The following is a 19,716-nucleotide window of genomic DNA, read 5'->3' as shown; positions in this document are numbered from 1 at the left end:
ATGGGTTTTATTTCCTTTTGTTATCTGATGACTGATACTAGGACTTCCAGCACTATGTTAAGCAACAGTGGTGAGAGTGGACATCTCTGTCATGTTCCTGATTTCAGGGGGAAAGCTCTCAGTTTTTCCCAGTTGAGGATGATGTTAGATGAGGGCTTCTCATAGATGGCTTTTATGATGTTTAAGTAAGTTCCTTCTATCCCGACTTTCTCAAAAGTCTTTATTAAGAAGGGATGCTGTATTTTGTCAAATACTTTTTCTGCATCTATCGACAGGATCATATGGTTTTTATCTTCTCTTTTGTTGATGTGATGTATCACATTGATTGATTTGCAAATATTGAACCAGCCTTGTGACCCAGGAATGAATCACACTTGATCATGGTGGATAATTCTTTTTATGTGCTATTGAATTCGACTTGCAAGTATCTTGTTGAGGATTTTTGCATTTGTATTCGTCAAGGATATTGGCCTGTAGTTCTCTTGTTTTGCTGGGTCGGCTTGGGAATCAAAGTGATGTTGGCTTCATAAAATGAGTCTGGAAGTTTTCCTTTGAGTTCTACTTTTTGGAATAGCTTGAGAAGAATGGGTATTAATTCTGTTTTAAATGTCTGGTAGAATTCCTATTTTAAACTATCCACTTGAAGGCCCTAATGCACTAAAAAGGTATTGAAGAATTTGGGGGCTAACACCCAGGAACATTCAATCTGCATTTAAGCAGATTTAGAAACAACCAATAAAAGGATTAGTAAAGTGGGAGATATGTCATAAAGAAGATGAAAGAAAGAATATATGGAGCAAATACATATTTGAAGAGAAAACATCTTAAATTTTTCAAAAACTGAAAAAGACATCAGTCTGCAGATTAAATAGGCCCTAAATACATTGAAAATATATTCCTTATAAAAAGAAATACACACATGAGTACACCATTAGAACTTATGAAAATGAGAGACAAAGAGAAAAAACTTAACAGCTGCTTGAATAAAAAGACAGATTCCCTTCAAAAGGACCACAATTAGATTGACAGCTGTCCTCTCAACAATGAAAGTCAAAATATAAAATTCATTTTATACAAAACTCTGTTATGGCAGGCTAGAGTAGGGCTGGAAGTCTAAGAAAGAGAACGCTCCAGCTAGCTGGAAAAGAACATACATCCACATTGTGAATTGCTTGAGGTGGCCATGTGGCAAGGAACTATGGGCAGCATCCAGGATGTTATAGTACTGTCTGACTGACACCTGCAAGGAGTTACGTACCTCAGTAGAACAACTGCAAAAAATGGATTTTGCCAACAAACAGTGAGCTTGGGAGAGGACCCTAGCCTCTGATGAAAATCACAAGCCGATGGACACCTTAATTTCAGGCTGGTGCAACCCTGAGCAGAATACCTATGTAACCATACCCAGACTCCAGACCCAAGGAAACTGTAACATAATAAAATTGTGTTACTTCAAGTCCCTGAATTTGTGATAATGTGTTACATAGCAATAGAAAACTAACACAAGTTTTTAAATTCTACTGTAATATTATGGAAAAAATATGACATTAAATCTGCTTCAATAAATAGAAAAGTACTAGAAAAATATTATTTTCCAGAAATGAATAAGGAAGAAGTAGAAAACATGCATACATTTGTAATCAGAAAGTAAATTAATAGTTTAAGACTATTACATAAAATTGAAGATGACACAAAGAAATGGAAAGACATTCCATGATTATGGATTGGAAGAAAAAAATATTGTTAAAATGTTCATACTACTCAAAGCAATCTACACATTTAATACAGCTCCTATCAAAATACCAACAAGCATTTTTTCACAGAACTAGAAGAAAAAAATCCTAAAATGTATATGGAACCAAAAAAAGCAATCCTGAAAAACAAAAGAAAAGCAATCTTGAAAAAGAAAAGCAAAGCTGGAGGCTTTACAATTCTAGATTTCAAGTTATACTGCAAAGCAGGTATAATCAAAACACTATGGTACTGGCACAGAAATAGACACATAGAACAGATAGAAACTCTAGAAATAAACCCGTAATTATATGGGCAACTAATCTTTGACAAAGCAGGAAAGAATATTCAATGGGAAAAAGACTTTTAAACAAATGGTGTTGGGAAAACTGGACAGCTACATGCAAAAGAATGAAACTGGACCACTTTTTCTCACCATATACAAAAATGAATTCAAAATGGATTGAAGACCTAACTGTAACCTGAAACCATAAAAATTATGAAGAGAGTACAGAAAGTCATTTCTCTGGCATCAGCTGTAAAAATATTTCTCCATATATGTTTTACGAGGCAAGGGAAATAAAAGCAAAAACAAACTATTGGGATTACATCAAAATAAAAAGCTTCTGCACAGTGAAGGAAACAATTGACAAAACTAAAGGCAACCTACAGAATGGGAGCAGATAGCACGGGAGTACGGCTCAGTGGTAGAGCATTTGACTGCAGAATGGGAGCAGACATATGCAAATGACATAACCAAAAAAGGGTCAGTATCAAGATATATAAAGAACTTATGAAAATCAACTCCCACAAAATGAATAATCCAATTAAAAATGGACAGAATACATGAATAAACATGTTTCCAAGGAGACATCCAGATGGACACAGACACATGAAAAGATGTTCAACATCACTCATCATCAGGGAAATCCATTTGAAACTACAATGGGATACCACACCACACACCTGTCAGAATGGGTAACATAAAAACACAAGAAACCGCAGGTTTTGGCAAAGATGTGGAGAAGAAGGACCCCTCTTGCACTGTTGGTAGGAATGCCAACTGGTGCGGCCATTCTGGAAAACATTTTGGAGTTTCACCCAAAAAGTTAAAAATGAGAACTTCCCTACAATCCAGTAATCCCACTACTGGGTATTTAAAAAAAAGATACAAAAACATTAATTCACACGGATAATGCATTGTAGGGAGGATACATGTAGGGATAATACGTGTTTATACCAGCATTATTTACAATAGCCAAATTATGGGAGCACCCCAGATGTCCATCAGTAGATGAATGGATAAAGAAGATGTGATAGATATATGCAATGGAATATTATTCTGCCATAAAATAATGAAACCTTGCCACTTGCAACTATATGGATGGAGCTAGAGAGGATACTGCTAAGTGAAATAAGTGAAGTGATTCAGTCAGAGAAAGACAAATATCATATGATTTCACTCATAGGTGGAATTTAAGAAACAAAAAATGAGCAAAGATTAAAAAAAAGAAAAGGAAAGGCAGACCAAGAAACAGATTCTTAGCTATAGACAACAAACTAATGGTTACCAGAGGGGAGGTGGGTGAGGGATGGGTAAAATAAGCAATGGAAATTAAGGAGTACACTTCCTGTAATGAGCACTGGGTGATGTATCACTATATCGTATTATATGGTACCATCGATATATGGTACAACTGAAACTGATATAAAACTGTCTGTTAACTACACTGGAATTTAAAATTAAAAATATATTCCTATAAATTTACCCAAGGGATACAGGAGTGCTGATGCATAGGGGCACATGTACCCCAGTGTTCATAGCAGCACTCTCAACAATAGCCAAAACAGGGAAAGAGCCTAAGTGTCCATCAACTGATGAATGGATCAAGAAGATGTGGTTTATCTATACAATGGAGTACTACATGGCAATGAGAAAGAATGAAATCTGGCCATGTGTAGCAACATGGATGGACCTTGAGGGTGTTATGCTAGCGAAATAAGTCAGGCAGAGAAGGACAGCTACCGTATGTTTGCACGTATAGGAGGATTAGAAGGAACTTAACGGAGGATCATGAGGGAGAAGAAGGAGGGAAATAGGGGCGGAGAAGGAGGGAGGCAAACCATGAGAGACTCTTGAATGCTGAGAATAAACTGAGGACTGATGGGTATGGGGGGACGGGAAAGGGGGTGATGGGCATGGAGGAGGGGACATGTTGGGGTCAGCACTGGGTGTTATATGGAAACCAACTGGACAATAAACTGTTAAAAAAATAAACATCATGACATGTTGCCTAATNTATATATTTATATAAATATATAAATATATATATTCCTATAATATTTCTATAAATAAAGAACCAGACAGGATTTTAAAGCAAATACTATCAATTAATCTAATTTTATGTACCTGGAAAAAGAGGGAAGCACCTCAACTTTTTAAGTAACTTGGATACCAAAGTTTGTTGAAGACAAAATAAGCTAATCTCACTCTCAAACACAGTTGGCAAAATTCTTAAACAAAACTGTCTCCTACAGTTTTGTAGGAGACATTAAACATTCAACATTAAAACATGAAAGATTAAAATTACCTTCAGATCGTAAACAAGCTTAGGTAACCTTTATCCCTACTTTTATTCAAGATTATATTGAAGATCCTAGAAAGTACAATAAAACAAGGAAATAGGTAATTGATATAAGAACTAGAAATGAAAAGGCAAAACTGTCTTCATTTACAGATGATTGTCTTCATAGAAAAATTAAAGAATGTACAGTTTATTAAAATTGATATAATTTAACAAAGTTACTGGATTCAAAATCAATATACAAAATCTGAACTGCATTTCTACACACCAACAAACAAATCAGAAATATTTTAAGATATGACTTTAAATACTATCCAAAACACAAAGTACAGAGGAATAACTCTAATGAAAAAGGGCAGTCCCATCATGGAAGGAGGCATATAAATTTATGGGATGTCAATAGAGAAAATCTAAATAAATGGAAATATATAGACTGACCTCACATAGCATCAATAGAGTTAACACTCTTTGCCCTAATGGCTCTTGAAATTATACCACTTTTGGGCATCTCTTTTTTTGATTTACAAGTGACCCTTGAACAACAGGGGTCTGAACTGTGCACGTCCACTTACACATGGAATTTTTATGGTACAATACTCTAACTGTATTTCTTCTAGCTAAAGCAATTTTCATTATAACATTTTCTTTAGCTTACTTTATTGTGTGAATGCAATATATAATACATATAACATACAAAATATGTCCTAATCAACTGTTTATGTCAATAGTAATGCTCCTGGTCTACAGTAGGCTATTAGTTGTTAAGTTGGGGGGGGGCAGTTAAAGCTTTATGCAGATTTCTGACTGCATGTGGGGCGGTACCCCTAACCCCTATGTTGCTCCAGGGTCAACTACAGTTCTTTTTCACCCAAATTTGATTTGCATATCATGTTTGGGTTGGAATTCTGTCTTTAAAATGTTGTGGACCAGAGGTTATAGGGAAGTGAGAAGACCAATAAGGTTTCTTCTTAGCATATCAATTAATGGTATAGAAATAGCTGTTTCCAAAGAACTTGACAACTTGGCTTTTTTTTTTTTTTTTAAGAGTTTTTGAATGGGTATCTGAAGGAATGTCAGATATTTTGTACTGAGAAGGTCAATATCCTGAAGCTAAGCTTTTGAACTTTATGATAGAAAATCGTGTCTTCCTCCAAACTGAGTTATGTTCCCCAAGTGCCCCAATTATATTAGATCTTGTAAGACCTAGACTTGAAGACCACTTGGGTGGTGGAGAGTGGAGAGAAAAAGCCATCCCACACGTTTACAATGAGTCAGGACACAAGCATCATAAACTTCAACTTTACAGGACTCCAGGTTCTCCAGGAGTAGAAAGAAGAGCTTTGGAGGACTGAACAGATATGAGGATGACTGAAGTTCTTTGGGTTATGCTGAATCAAATTCAGTACCAGGCAGGCAGGGTTTTGGAAGAACATTGTGTAGATCAGGGGGAAAAGGCTATTCCAGGGGAACCAGGGTGGCTCAGTTGGTTGAGCATCCAACTCTTAATTTTGGCTCAGGTCATGATCCAGGGTCATGGGATCAAGCCTTGTGTTGGGCTCCAGTCTGAGCATGGGGCCTGATTAAGACTCTCTCTCTCTGTGTCTCCCTCCCCCTCCTTCCCTCCGCCCCTCTCCCCAACTTGTGCGCTCTCTCGCTGTCTCTAATTAAATAAATTTTTTTCAAGACTGTCATTCCAGATTTGAAGAATGGCAGTGTGATAATGAAGAGGTAGAAGATGGCGGTTATGGGGGGATCATGTTATCTAGAAGAGCCTGTGGCTGTTTGTTTACCACCCTATCGGCAGCATTTAACTAGGGAACTGGAGCAGAGTGGGTACTCAGCCAGTGTTCATTACTGTGTTGAATGTAGTGTAATCATATGAAAAAAATATTTAACTGGGGGTACAAAGAGTGCTGCCTAAGTGATCAGAAACCCTAACTAGAAAATTAATGCAAAATGAAATTGGTAGACAAGAGTTTGAGGGCTCCCAGATTTACAGCTGAAAACACAGGGATATGGATACTTGCCAGGCCCCCTTATCTATCAAATTACTGGCCAATGGACCCAAACTTCCCTGGAAAAACCTGAGACTATTCTACAATTTTGAGGCCACCTGGCATTGACATAGCCTCACAATGGATTCTTGGCATGAACTGGTACGAGACTATCCCCAGGGATGCAGTTAGAATGGTAACACTTCAAGAAGAGATAGTTGGCCGTATTAGAGTTGGCTCCCAGCAGTAACCAGTTAGAAGCTCACGCCTGCCTGTGTGCATTCATGCATACATGCACACCTTGCACACGTGCATGCACAGAAGGAAGTCATACTCCCTGCCCTATAAACAAGCAGCTGGTTTGCAGCAAAACTCACTGCACCCTCACTCTATGCCTGTGGATCCCTCCTCTGGGCCTGAGATTAGCAGAGTCAATGTCATCACCCTCATGTGCAAAAGCCCATGGAGAAGGTCAGTAAATGTGCTTACTTCTGCAGTGAAAGCTGAGACTGACTCTGTTGGCATCCATCAGAGATGAATATCCCCTGAATCCCCCAGTGACCTCCTGTGTTCAGATCATACCAGGGCTCTGCGCACAGTGGCCATGAAGGAGAGGCCATAGGTCTTAACTCCATTAACCTCCACCCTGTCCATTTCTCACTCTCTAGATGCCTAGCTCTGTGTCCACTTTTCATTCTTTCTTTTTTTTTAATGTTTTTTTTACTTTTAGAGGAGACAGACAGACAGAGACAGAAAGACAGAGGTGTAGCAGTGGAGGGGCAGAGAGAGGGAGACACAGAATCCAAAGCAGGCTCCGGGCTCTGAGCTGTCAGCACAGAGACTGATGTGGGACTAGAACTCATAGACTGTGAGATCGTAACTTGAGCTGAAGTCGTATGTTTAACTGACTGAGCCACCCAGGTGCCTCTGTCCCCAGTTTTCTCATTCTCTGTAGCTACTCTTTTCTCTGGATCTCCCTCTGAGTCCCTAGCAGACTCTCAGAGTCTGCCCACCAGCCCTACAGCTTGGATATTTCTGGAGGGGCCTGTCTGGTTTGCAAAGACCTGTCTCTAATTGTTGCAGAGAGAATTAACAATCCAGAAAGTCAATCTTGTACTTCTAGAACTTGGGGGAGCAGAATCCAAGTAACTGGCTATTTAGTTCTGATTCCATGTGACCGGGAAGCCATGTCCAACGTCCAACCTTCCTGGTAGTCTCTCAGTCTTTTTCCACATTTGGGTTTTCTTCTCTCTCTCTCCCTCCCTCTCCCTCTCCCTCTCCTCCCCCCTCTTTCTCTCTCTCTGTTTTTCTATATCTCACCATCTCTCTCTGTCTCTTTCTCTTTTATACCAAGATTTCGTTCTTAGTTCTCTGTCTCTTGATGTGTTTCTTTATCCCTCCCCAAAAGGTCCACCTATTCGTCACTTTTCCACATATACCATCTTGTCACATGTGCACAACTTTCCTATTTCTCTCTCCTCTATTTCAGTCTCTCTCTCTCTTTCTTTGTCTTTAACATTTTTCCTCCTTTTTTGTTTGGTGTGGGTGAGATTTCTCTGCTATCCCAGAGATATCCTAGGATATCCTAGTAGCCTCCTACAGGATTACTTTTTCTCTTTTTTTCAACCTTACTCTTTATGTTTGTGCATGTCAGTATTTCCTATTCATCTGACATTTTTCTTTATTGTTCCCTGAAGAAAGAGAGGCTGAGAAGTGACTCAGAGATGATCCTTTCTGAGACTGTGATACAGACTTGGGATTGATAATTTTTTTTGCAATGTTTCTGGGAGCCAGGTTTAGAGAAAATGGGAACAAAATATGTGAAGGGGGACTGAGTTAGATGGAAAGACCCTCCTAACAGGGAGAAATAGGTTCCATTAGGAAGGATGAGATCCTCCCCTCACTGAATTTCTACAAGTGGGAAGCTGGACAGATCTTTACAGTATTCCTTCCACATATGAAGTGAAGCCACAAGGAGATGGAGAGGAAACAGAGATCACAACTATTTTTTATTTATTATCTAATCTGTGCCAGCCATGAATTGTATGTTATTTTAGTTAATCGTTATTTTATGGGAGAAAAAACTTGTGACTCGGCTAGCCAACTCCACATTATAATAAGTGACAATGCCAAAGCTGAATTTCAGGTATGCTTGCCTCCAAAGTCCCTGTGCTTTACCCCATTAGCCTCACTGCTTCCCTATAAAGTGTTAAGATTAGGTTCCAGATGTAGTTTTTGAGTCTCTAAATATAGAGCTAGTCACCTTTTAAAACCATCCATTTCTTCGTCCAGGAATCTTCCTGTACTTCAGTTTTATTTTCTTCTATTCTATTGGTACACATTACCCCCTTCCCCTCCATCTCTCATTGTCTCTCACTTTTTCTCTCTTTTCTAAGCTATTTAGAGTCACTCCAATTTTTTTTAGGCATTTGAAATAGTTAAATAGCTCAGATTAATAATGGCCCAGAAGAGTTGAAGTTATCCATCCGATCTGCTGATGTTGAGTAACTCTTGATTACTAAGTTCTCCTCTTCAGTTTCTTACTCATCCGTGTTGGGACATATACACAGGCCCTCAACATTCAGAGGAAGATCATTCTGAATACCTCTGCATATCATTTCCTCTCTTTTTCCCTTTGCTTTTTTGGTTGTTTTACTCCTTAAGGTTCCATATTGAAAGTGACTGATAGGGGAGAGCAGCTGCCAGTCTAGTCTGGTTTCATTATAGCTTCTAGTGGAATAGTATGTCCACATTAGGGCTCATCTCAAATAGAGAATAGATAAGGACAGTGGATATCATGTCTTATGAGAGGGAGGGAAGCAAAATATGGAGTTAGAACTTTAGCTATGATGAAATTGAGGTTATTTTTGGTATTTCTCTTATTTGTGGTATCTCCCATTAGTGCAGATCAATAAGAGAGTTCTTCTGGGAGAATGCGACCTACATTTACCTTTGGACATCACAGGAATCTAGCCCATCATAAGCAACTTGCATGCCCCACATTGGCACATTTATAATATTTAGCCTTGGCCAGGTCATGAACAGGGACGGCAGGTACTTCAGGGGCCTCAGTTTCAGAGAGATATGGGGAGACTGAAGTGGATCCAGGAGCAAAGAGGTAGCTGGAGCAAAAAGAAGGCAGGAGACTATGAGAGACACAATGAGAGATTTTAGAACATTTCTACAATTTAACTCAATTGGATAAATCTCTCTTGGAAGCCAATTATTGAAAATGTACATGGAGGAGCAAAGAGACTACTCAGTGTCCATCTCACTTAAGAAAAGGGAAATGGAAATGAACTTAAAATAGAAAGAGGGGAAATGGTAGCTCTGCAGAAACTCTTCTGAGGGGAGTTTGTAAGACATTGAGATGGGTGGCTAAGTTGTTACAGAGTTGCCAGCAGAGGTCTCCATGGACTCATAGCGACGATGAGTTGTTTTCCTTAAAAATCATTTACATTTGTCCTCCAAATATCTTTTCAACCATGGTTCCATATGCTTTTGTCTATAAAACTTTGTTAGGTATCGCAGGGCAAAAATTTGTTCCTGTTGTCTTCCAATTTTATTCTTACATTCCTCAAAGTTCATGTAGATGTGTTAACAAAAATCATAGGGTTCCAAAGTTATTTCAAATTTTTAAATCTTTAAAAAACCACAATTACAGGGCATTCTGAATAATGCATAATATCAGAAGGAAAAAAAATTTTTTTCCCAACCATGTAAGGATTTGCTAAGGACCTGGGCTGTCTTCCTAATGATGGGGCTACTGCAATTGAACTCAGATAAAGGCCTGATGGACAACAGCTATTGTCTTACAAGTTCTTTCTAATTTCACTTTTTTTGCTCCTGGTGAAGAGTCTCAATGTAGGTTACTGTCTTTCTAATATTTATTTAATTTTTTATTTTATTTTGATTTCTTTTATTTTTTATGTCATTTCATGTGAGAGAGACAGCAAGGGAGAGGGGCAGAGGGTGAGAGAGAGACTCTTAAGCAGGCTCCACATTCAGCTCAGAGCCCAACATGGGGCTCAATCCCAGGCTCCAGGCTCCGAGGTGTCAGCACAGGGCCTGACACGGGGCTTGAACCCACACACCATGAGATCATGACCTGAGCCAAAGTTTGACGCTTAACCAACTGAGCCACCCAGGTGCCCCAAGATTCTGCAGTATTTTATTGAAGCCCTATTAGAGTTCTTGGCCATAGTATATTATAGTTAATGTGCCAAAATTTCTCTACCCTCAACTGTACTGCCTGTTTTGCCAGAAATTAACAATGCTTAGACATACATTATTAATTTGTGGATTCACTTTTTAAGAGGCTTCAAGGCATTTTGGGGATCACTGACACTTAAAAATGTAATGTCTTAATATTTTTTAGTTATCCAGTGACCTACAAAGGGAAACATTAGATTTGCTGAGCACTTTCCATACTGCAAGTACTGTTTTATGGGATATGTGTGTGTGTATTTTGATAGAGTGAATAAATCCCTTAATCTTCACAACAACCATACAAATAATTTTTTTACAGACTTCAAAAAAATGGGCTTAAAGGAGTTTTTTTTCTAAAGTTGCTGCCATTAGGGGCACCTGGTGGCTCAGTCGGTTAAGTGTCCAACTTCACCTCAGGTTATGATCTCACGGCTTGTAGGTTCAAGCCCCACATAGGGTTCTGTGCTGACAGCTCAAAGCCTGGAGCCTGCTTTGGAATCTGTGTCTCCCTCTCTGTGCCCCTCTGCCACTCGACTGTCTCCCTCTCTCTCAAAAAATAAGTCAATGTTAAAAAAATAATCTTAAAAATTTTTTAAAAAGAAAATTGATGCCACTGGCAACATTAAATAATGCAGAAAGTTAGAACTCAGTGGTCATTTATTCTTTCTTTCAGCAAATATTGCTATGTGCTAGGCAGTCTTCCAGGACATAAAGATGTAAAATCCCTATGATTAAGGAGCTTATAATAGAGACAAGATGTTCTAGCATGTGATGAGTGTTTCCCCTCCAACGTAGGACCGAGTGCAACTTCCAATGGGCTGACCTGGGCAAGAGTAACTGAAGGCCTCACTAAGGATGCAGGACTTGATGTTGGTCTTGTAAAAGCAAGATTTTGCCAAATAGAAAAAGTGTTTGAAGAGTGAGTTCCAGAAAGAGGGAACAGCATACACAGAGACTTGGAGGCCTAGTAAACTATGGTGTTGTGGGGGATGTGAGTTGTAGCTGGACTTTAGGGTGTCTATAAGATAGTAGGGGAGTATAGAGAATATTGGCACTTAATATAGTATGGAGGTTAAAAAGATGGGAGTGAAAGGTGACTTCGTGGTTTCTGATTTAGGTTACTAAGGGTTCAAATAATAGCATTAACAAAGGAGGGAGGCTAGGAGGAGGAGCCATGGATCCTTCAGGGGGCACTGATGCAGGCTTGTGTCTGTCCTTTGCCTTTGCAGTGGACCGAGGCTAAACCAGATCAGGCATACTGGAACTTTCAGTGAACTATTCTCAAAAAACCTACAGAGCAGGAAACTATACCCTTTAGCCAGTAATATCATTGCCTAAAAGCCCTTGACAGAAAGCTCCTAGCTACCATTTCTGCTTGTCCTAACCTTGAATGAAATGGAAAACCACTTGTCTCCATAGAGGTCTTTCCCAGGATGAACTTCCTCAAGTGCACTGAAGCCCCATTTTCTTTCTTTCTTTTTTATTCTGCCACCTCCTCCTATTTCTCTTCCAAATTAAAAATAAGAAATTGATACTCTCTCTAGGTAAGATCTGGTTGTTCATATGGTCAGAAGTACTGCCTTCATGGTGAGTTAGAATTTCATTTTCTGAACTTCTGTCATAAAAATGCTATTTAATTACTCATCTCACTGTACCCTCCTCCCCATTCAAACCCTGATCTTAGGTCTGTTTATTCTTCTTTTAATTATGATGGCAGGATTGGAATATAGGTCTGGGGGATAGACACCAGGAGGCTTCTCATCTACTTTTAGCATGGTGGGCTTAGGACACTAAGTTGCCCAAAGGAAAAAAAAAAAAAAAGCTTACCATGTGGTCTTCCCCAAACATGAGAGCTAGGAACCCTCCAACTAAGGACTGGGAGCCAAAGCCCAAGCTAGTAATAAACTGTTTGCCTAGACTTCTTCTTTGAGACCTCTTGGAAATAACTGTGATCCTAAGAGGCTACCAGTGGTAAAACTGGGTGCTCAACCACGTCTCAATCATTCTCCATAGCGATACTTTTGAGGAAACAAACAATTCAGCAAGATGAAAGAATGCTTTCATTTTCAGTCTAAAGTGCGGAAGTCTATAGGAACTTAGTGACTTCAAATCTCTAAATGACAAGTTTTTTAACTTTTGTGGTTTCCAGTTGCCTTTGAGTAATTGATTAAGCTATGAACTCTCCATGAAAAATGATCTCATACACGTGTCTTCCTACAACATTTCGGAGAGGCATAGACACTCTGAAACATACCTACTGATTCCCCAGAGCTCCATGAACTCCTTGATAAGTATATGTACCATAAAGGTTTTCTGCCTGGAAAAATAGTGCTTTTTGGCTGTAAGGCCATGAAATTGTGTATTTAATCCAAAAAGCAAGGGATTAGAGTACGCAGAAGAGAAACCAGATTTCAAGCTGTGAAGATCTGAAATTACTAGAGGCACATTTGATTGACAGCAGACCTGCAAGAAGATAGCCAAACCTCACAGAGGCTGAAGCTTTCTGAGAATCTACATGATTTAAACAGGGCTCGTGAATTTGTTTACAACTTAAGTGAACTAATCTGAACTAATCTCATTCTGGAAACAAACATACTCTACAGAATAAACAATACAGTGCTGTATTATATTTTCTTTCCTGTGGTCGTATCATGCTAGGAAAGCAACGGGAACGCTGTGGCTAACTGTTGAATGTATCCAGTAGTGTCCTGTTTCTCTTCAGTAAATATGACAGGATGAGAATCTTACATTATAGTAAGACATTTTCCCACCAGTCTAGTCTACGATAGCACACTTTATTCATTGTGCTCCTGTGGTCATGGAATAGAGACTTCCCTCCCTTAACGCACCAGCACTATTCTTTGACGATTCAACATATGTGAACTCTTCTCTCTCAGGATCTTCCCAGACATCATCGTGACTCCTAGTTTCTTTTTGTTATAACCAAGGCTGAATCACATTTCTTCGTTTACATTTTGTTTCCATATATGTGATTATATTGCTAATAGCCATTGTTAGGGACTTTGAAGCATCCAGTATATAACATTACTCTTCCCAACTGAGTCTGAATCAGCTGAGAAATAAGACAAAGGCTGAGGTGGAAGCTAAAACCTCATTTTCCTTAATAACAAAGCAGACATTCGAGTATTTGGACTTCCTAATCCAGAAGCACAGAGTTAGACAGATAAAATTTCCCCTGTATTGGCAAACCTGTACAACCACAAAGTCTCCCCAAATAGTGTTGGAGCGTACCCTGGAGAAGGCGATTCATTCCCAAGGGGAAGGTGAGAGGAAAGGGATAGAAATCTCAGATTCTCCTTCTAAAGTCACCAATCCAGTGAGCCACTCCCTGTGGCATGGTGTGAATGAAGAAGAGAAAGGTCAAGAGTGTTATGCCATCACAATGTCACCCATGTGGAAGGAAACATCAGGAATATGGAAGAAGTTATTCTCTGCCATACCCCACTCCCGGTAGTATCTAGCATTGTAACCATTAAGTCTGAGGTTAACCGTAGGGTGTAGGATACAAAAACAGTCCTGCTTCTACCTTCATGTTGGCTACTCCTCTAACAGAAATCACTGCTCTGTTGAGAGGCTCTTAGAGCTTTTGAACAGTCTATTGTGCTTGCCAGTGGTTCTAAAATGAATTAGAGCACTAAGTTAATCAAGTCTGAAGCCATTCTAGACCCATAGCAGATAATGTATTCTGCATCCTTTCTACCTGACAAATGATTAACTTAGCAGAGGTTCATCGATGAGATTAAATTATGTCGTTAAGGTATAATAATAGTTGGAGGTTCAAATGTCATGACATGTGTGGACTATTTTGTAAACTATTGTTAATTTGAATGAGATTACAGACCCTTGACTCTTGAAGCAAGAAATCCAAGGAGTCACCGGTGGTTCTTTGTCTTATATCTATACAGTTGACAGAAGAAAAACCCATGAGCCTCCTCTGATTTAAAAAAGAAATCTCACAAGTATATATACCTTTTCAAAAACAGATAGATATCAATTTAAATGTTACCATGGCCATAATCAAGGTGGCCAATAAAGAAGAAATAGTAGAGGTTCAAGGTTAGGTTGACAGTACATAGCAACAATTTCTGATATCCAGTCTGAGAAAATCCTTTGTTCAGAAGTAACTTCAAGGAGGGGCGCCTGGGTGGCTTAGTCGGTTAAGCGTCTGACTTTCGCTTAGGTCATGATCTCGCAGTTCGTGGGTTTGAGCCCCGCGTCGGGCTCTGTGCTGACTGCCAGCTCAGAGCCTGGAGCCTGTTTCAGTCTGTGACTCCCTCTCTCTCTGACCCTCCCCTGCTCGCGCTGTCTCTCTCTCTCTCTCCTAGAAATAAATAAAACATTAAAAAAAAAAAAACCAGAAGTAACTTCAAGGATATGTGTTAGAATACTACAAGATTATCAGCAACTGAAGGAGAATGAATGTTTTCTTGTTGCTGGTATTTCTTTAAGTAACTATTAAGAGAGCATGTGATTTTCAAGTCAAAGTGCAAAAATTCAGCTAGCACTGAGACAAAATTAAAAATCCTGAGAAGTGGGATGCCTGGGCGGCTTAGTCACTTAAGCATCCACCTCTTGATTTCAGCTCAGGTCATGATCCCGGGGTCGTGAGACCAAGCCCTGTGCTAGGCTCTGCACTGAGCTGGGAGACTGTTCAGGATTCTCTGTCGATCTCCTTCTCTCTCTCTCTCTCTGCCCCTTCACCTTCTTCCTCTCTGAAAATAAATAAATAAACATTTTTAAAAACATTTTGATCTGGAGGTCAAAACACACACTATGAACAAATGGGAGCAAATAAGGTTATTAACAAATGGAATATGTGACAGTTGAATTGCAGTGCACACGTAACTTAGCATTGTTATTTAAGTAAACATCACCTATGGTGTACATCTCAAAGAACTAACAAGGTCATCACCACAACTTCTCTTCCAGAGAAGGTCAGACCATCCTCCCTGGACCAGTTCTTCAAAGACCATGAGATCTTCTCTATTGTATGCTGCCGTGATTCAGTGACAAACATCATCACCAGCCAAGCAACAGAATGAGGTGAGATGTGATTTTCTAGTTCTTGTCCTGTTTACTTATGCCAATGCTTGATTGGGTAACCCAGGTAGTTAATAGGGCACTAGATGCCAGGTATCACCGATTATTCTTTCTGGCACAGAGAACCACAAATAAGAATTTATACTCCTAGAGATCCTAGTGCTTTCTTAGTTTGAACTTCAGTTTCTTCCTGGGCAACTCCTAGGCTTGTCTGGAGCATAGTTCACTGACTTCTCTTGCCCAGACTGTCACCTCAGCCCCAGTATGTCCACTGGGCCCATGATTCCAAACCACATCTTGGGTTAAACATTGCTCTCTGTCCCTGCCTGCCCTTTTGGGGCCCTGAAGAAGAGAGTCTCTAGGTACAAGTTCTAGAGGGGCATTCCAAAGTACAGATGATGGGAATGGCCTACTGCCTGACCTATCAGGATATCACCGATTAGGAAAGCCTGCAAGAAAGCTCACAAGTATGCCGCATCTGCAGCATGCACAGCATGGGTGTTTGAGGCAATAGCGACAACCACTGGGAGAGAGATTCTGGAAAGAGGACGGATGACCGGTAAGCATGGCTGTTTCCAGTGACATCCAAATCATTCTCACCTAAGGGACGATGCTAAACGCTAGAATGTCATTGTTCTTTTCGAAACTCCAACCATTCATCATTTTAAATATGTCCACTAAGACTGAGCATTTTTTTCTTGTAGAAAAATATGTCTTTAAACATTTCCCAAGGGCTTCCTGCTACTTCTATAAGCTGATCTTCTATAAGCTAATAGCGACCAAGTTCTTCCCTCAAATACTGCATTCCTCAATTTAATGAACCATTCCTCATTTAGCCTGGGTTCCAGACCCAACTATCTGAGTTTTGCACCTCTGAATACATTTTGGTTAGTGTTTACTCCTTCAATATTTAGAGCCCTGAATAAGATGCAGTACTTCACTTGAGGCCTGACTAAACCAGAGTGAAGTATGACTATCACTTCCTCCATTTTTGATATCACAATTCCATATATGCAGCCTAGAGTGACCTTGACATCTTCACTGCCCCATAACATTGCCAATTACATACTTTACCTAAAGTTCTAAAATGTTTACCACCACTCATTGCTCTTTTATAGCTGGGTCTCTGGCCCCGAGTGAGTACCTCACATTCCCATACAGCTACCTCACCTGTACTTTTCCTGTCCTCCCTTCTCAAGCAGGCCTCAGATGGTGGACTTAAGGAACGGGAGCACAGTGACAGAGTTTATCCTCGTGGGCTTTGAGCAGAGCTCCTCTTCCACTCGGGCATTGCTCTTTGCCCTCTTCCTAGCCCTCTACAGCCTTGCCATGGCCATGAATGGCCTCATCATCTTCATCACCTGGACAGACCCCAGACTCAACAGCCCCATGTACTTCTTCCTTGGCCACCTGTCCTTCCTGGATGTCTGCTTCATCACCACCACCATCCCACAGATGCTAATCCACCTGGTGGTCAGGAACCACACTGTCTCCTTTGCCTCTTGCTTGACCCAGATGTACTTGGTCTTCTGTGTGGGTGTGGCTGAGTGCATCCTCTTGGCTTTCATGGCCTATGACCGTTATGTTGCTATCTGCCACCCACTCAATTATGCCCAGATCATGAGCCGGCAGGTCTGTGTGAGGCTAGTGAGTTCTGCCTGGTTCTTTGGGCTGATCAATGGCATCTTTCTTGAGTATATGTCCTTCCGGAATCCCTTCTGTAGAGACAACCACATAGAAAACTTCTTCTGTGAGGCCCCCATAGTGATTGCCCTCTCTTGTGGAGACCCCCAGTTCAGTCTGAGAATGATTTTTGCCGATGCCATCATGGTGCTGCTCAGCCCCATGGTGCTCATCGTCATCTCCTATGCCCGCATCCTGGCCTCTATCCTTGGCAGAGCCTCCTCCTCAGGTCGGGGGAAGACCTTCTCCACTTGTGCCTCCCATCTGACTGTGGTCATCTTTTTCTATACCTCAGCCATGTTCTCTTACATGAACCCTCGCAGCACACATGGCCCTGACAAAGACAAGCCTTTCTCCCTCCTCTACACCATCATCACCCCCATGTGCAATCCCATCATCTATAGTTTTCGAAACAAGGAAATGAAGGGGGCCATGATGAGGGCCCTTGGGAGGACCAGCCTGTCCCAGGCAGAATCTGTCTAGTGGGAAGAATCTTAGAAGAAAAGTCCCTCCCCAAGTCCTGACAATTGGATAACTCTCCTATGATGAAAGCCTCCAGAAAAGAACACTCATATCTTGCTTTCTACTAGCATCAGACCTAGAAGATCCTGTTGATGTCTAATGCTCATCATTCTGATTTCACTTCAAGCATTGTTTTCTCTTTGGCTTTCCTCGGGATAATTTAAGACTTTCCAATGTTTTTCTTCTGTTTTTACAACAGCATCTTTTAAAGGCATAAGTTCACTTTACTGCATTTAATTTTATTTGTACAGTACTTTTACATGCTACCTCTAGCCTGAGTTTTCATATACATTTAGGAGTAAACTTTTCTCTTTCAACTTACCATTGTAGTGTTCCTTTCTTTCTCACATTCCACTCTCATATCCTGAATCCACCCTCATCCACCCCACTCCTACATAAGAAATAGTAGGGGAAGAAGTTAGGAAAAAGGGAATTAGGGAACATTGTTGACATTAAGAAGTCAGAGAAAGAAGCAAAAGAAATACTAAAGATCATCAACCTTAACCCCAAGTTCTTAGCTTCCATTAGCCAATAAGGGAGAACTTATTGTGGTTTTAAGTGTTTACTATAACACTGCATTCAACTTATGTTTATGTTGTGTGTTGTTGAGGAAATGTAGGTGAGATTACCAGTGTGTCAATTCCCTCTAAATCTTCTAGTTTCCTTAAGTAACATGACTGTTTAATATTTCCCTTCTTATCCAAGTTGTCAGTGACTCTGCCAAGCTTCTCAGACTGTTAGTTTCCTTCCCTGGTATATATTCCAAATTAACTTCTCTCCACCTATTGCCTTCTTTCTTCTCAACCATCTTTCATTTCATTATAACTCAATCCTATTGCACCTTACTTCCCACCTTAAATAGATATATTTCATTCCCTGTACTTTAAGGAACACCTCTCCACCTGTCTCTACAATTGCAGAAGCTTTCCATTTGCAACCCTGACCCCTCTAACTTCCTAGCTTCTCTCAACCAAATTTAGAATCCCTTGAGAGAGCATTATATCCTTAACCATTATCTTTCTTTGAAAATTCCATCTTTCTCATGCCCCTTTCTTAATAATAGGAAAGGGAACAGGTCTGTTTTTTATTTCTGGTGCCACTTCCTTAAGGTGAATGCACCTCAGTTAGGATTCCCTCAAATAGATGTACTACCCTTTCCATATTATACATATCACCCTACCTTCTGCAATGACTTAAAGCAGTAGCTTCACTCCACAAAATTCTTATCTTTTGAGTCCAAATTGGTGAATCTCTAGATATCAGAGGACATGTGAGAAGCATTTCTCAGCAGAGAGGAAGAAATGAAACACCACTATAATTGAGAAGAAACAATAAACACAGAACATAAAATTTTCCATTATCAAAAAGAAACTACACCAGGCAAAATTAAACAGGAAAGAAAGACTTTATTTAAGACTACTGCAATAGGAGGGGAAGCTGAGTGGCTCAGTTGGTTGAGTATCTTGTCTGACTTCAGCTCAGGACATGATCTCACTGTTTGTGGGTTCAGGCCCTGCATTAGGCTCACTGCTATCAGTACAAGGCCCACTTCAGATCCTCCGTCCCCTTCTCTCTCTCTACCCTTCTCCCCACCCTCACTCTCTCTCTCAAAAATAAACAAACATAAAAACATAATAAGAGACTAATGCAATAAGAGATTGAACTCAACTCTACTAAAAGAAGTGGCTGGAGTGTTCTTAAGAGCTGCAGTAGGTCTACCTATAGTTAGTGACTCGTCTTACTCAAAGGAAAAGTAAGCTTGCAGGTTGTAGTTTTGCAATTTGGAACAAGGTGCCCATTGATGTTGGGCTCCTACCCCCATCCCTCCCCGAGACTAGGAAACAGGAATGTCACCTTCCTTAGGATTACATTTCAAAGGGATGGCTCCCACAAACAATAAGAGACTATTAAATACAGAGAACAATCTGAGG

The 19,716-nt window shown here is 40.1% G+C and overlaps 1 protein-coding gene across 1 annotated transcript; it reads left to right on the top strand.

Moving 5' to 3' along the window:
* The first annotated feature begins 16,786 nt into the window (after positions 1 to 16,786).
* Positions 16,787 to 17,746, top strand: OR10AD1 (olfactory receptor family 10 subfamily AD member 1). The gene has a single exon (XM_077753554.1). It carries the CDS (start codon positions 16,790 to 16,792, stop codon positions 17,744 to 17,746), a length of 957 nt encoding a protein of 318 aa, XP_077609680.1. The 5' UTR covers positions 16,787 to 16,789.
* Positions 17,747 to 19,716: the final 1,970 nt, after the last annotated feature.

Source organism: Crocuta crocuta, unplaced genomic scaffold, assembly GCF_008692635.1.
Source record: "Crocuta crocuta isolate KB4526 unplaced genomic scaffold, BGI_CrCroc_1.0 scaffold30, whole genome shotgun sequence".
Taxonomy (NCBI): domain Eukaryota; kingdom Metazoa; phylum Chordata; class Mammalia; order Carnivora; family Hyaenidae; genus Crocuta; species Crocuta crocuta.
The sequence above is the reverse complement of the archived record's forward strand: the minus strand, read 5'-3'. Positions and strand labels throughout refer to the sequence as shown.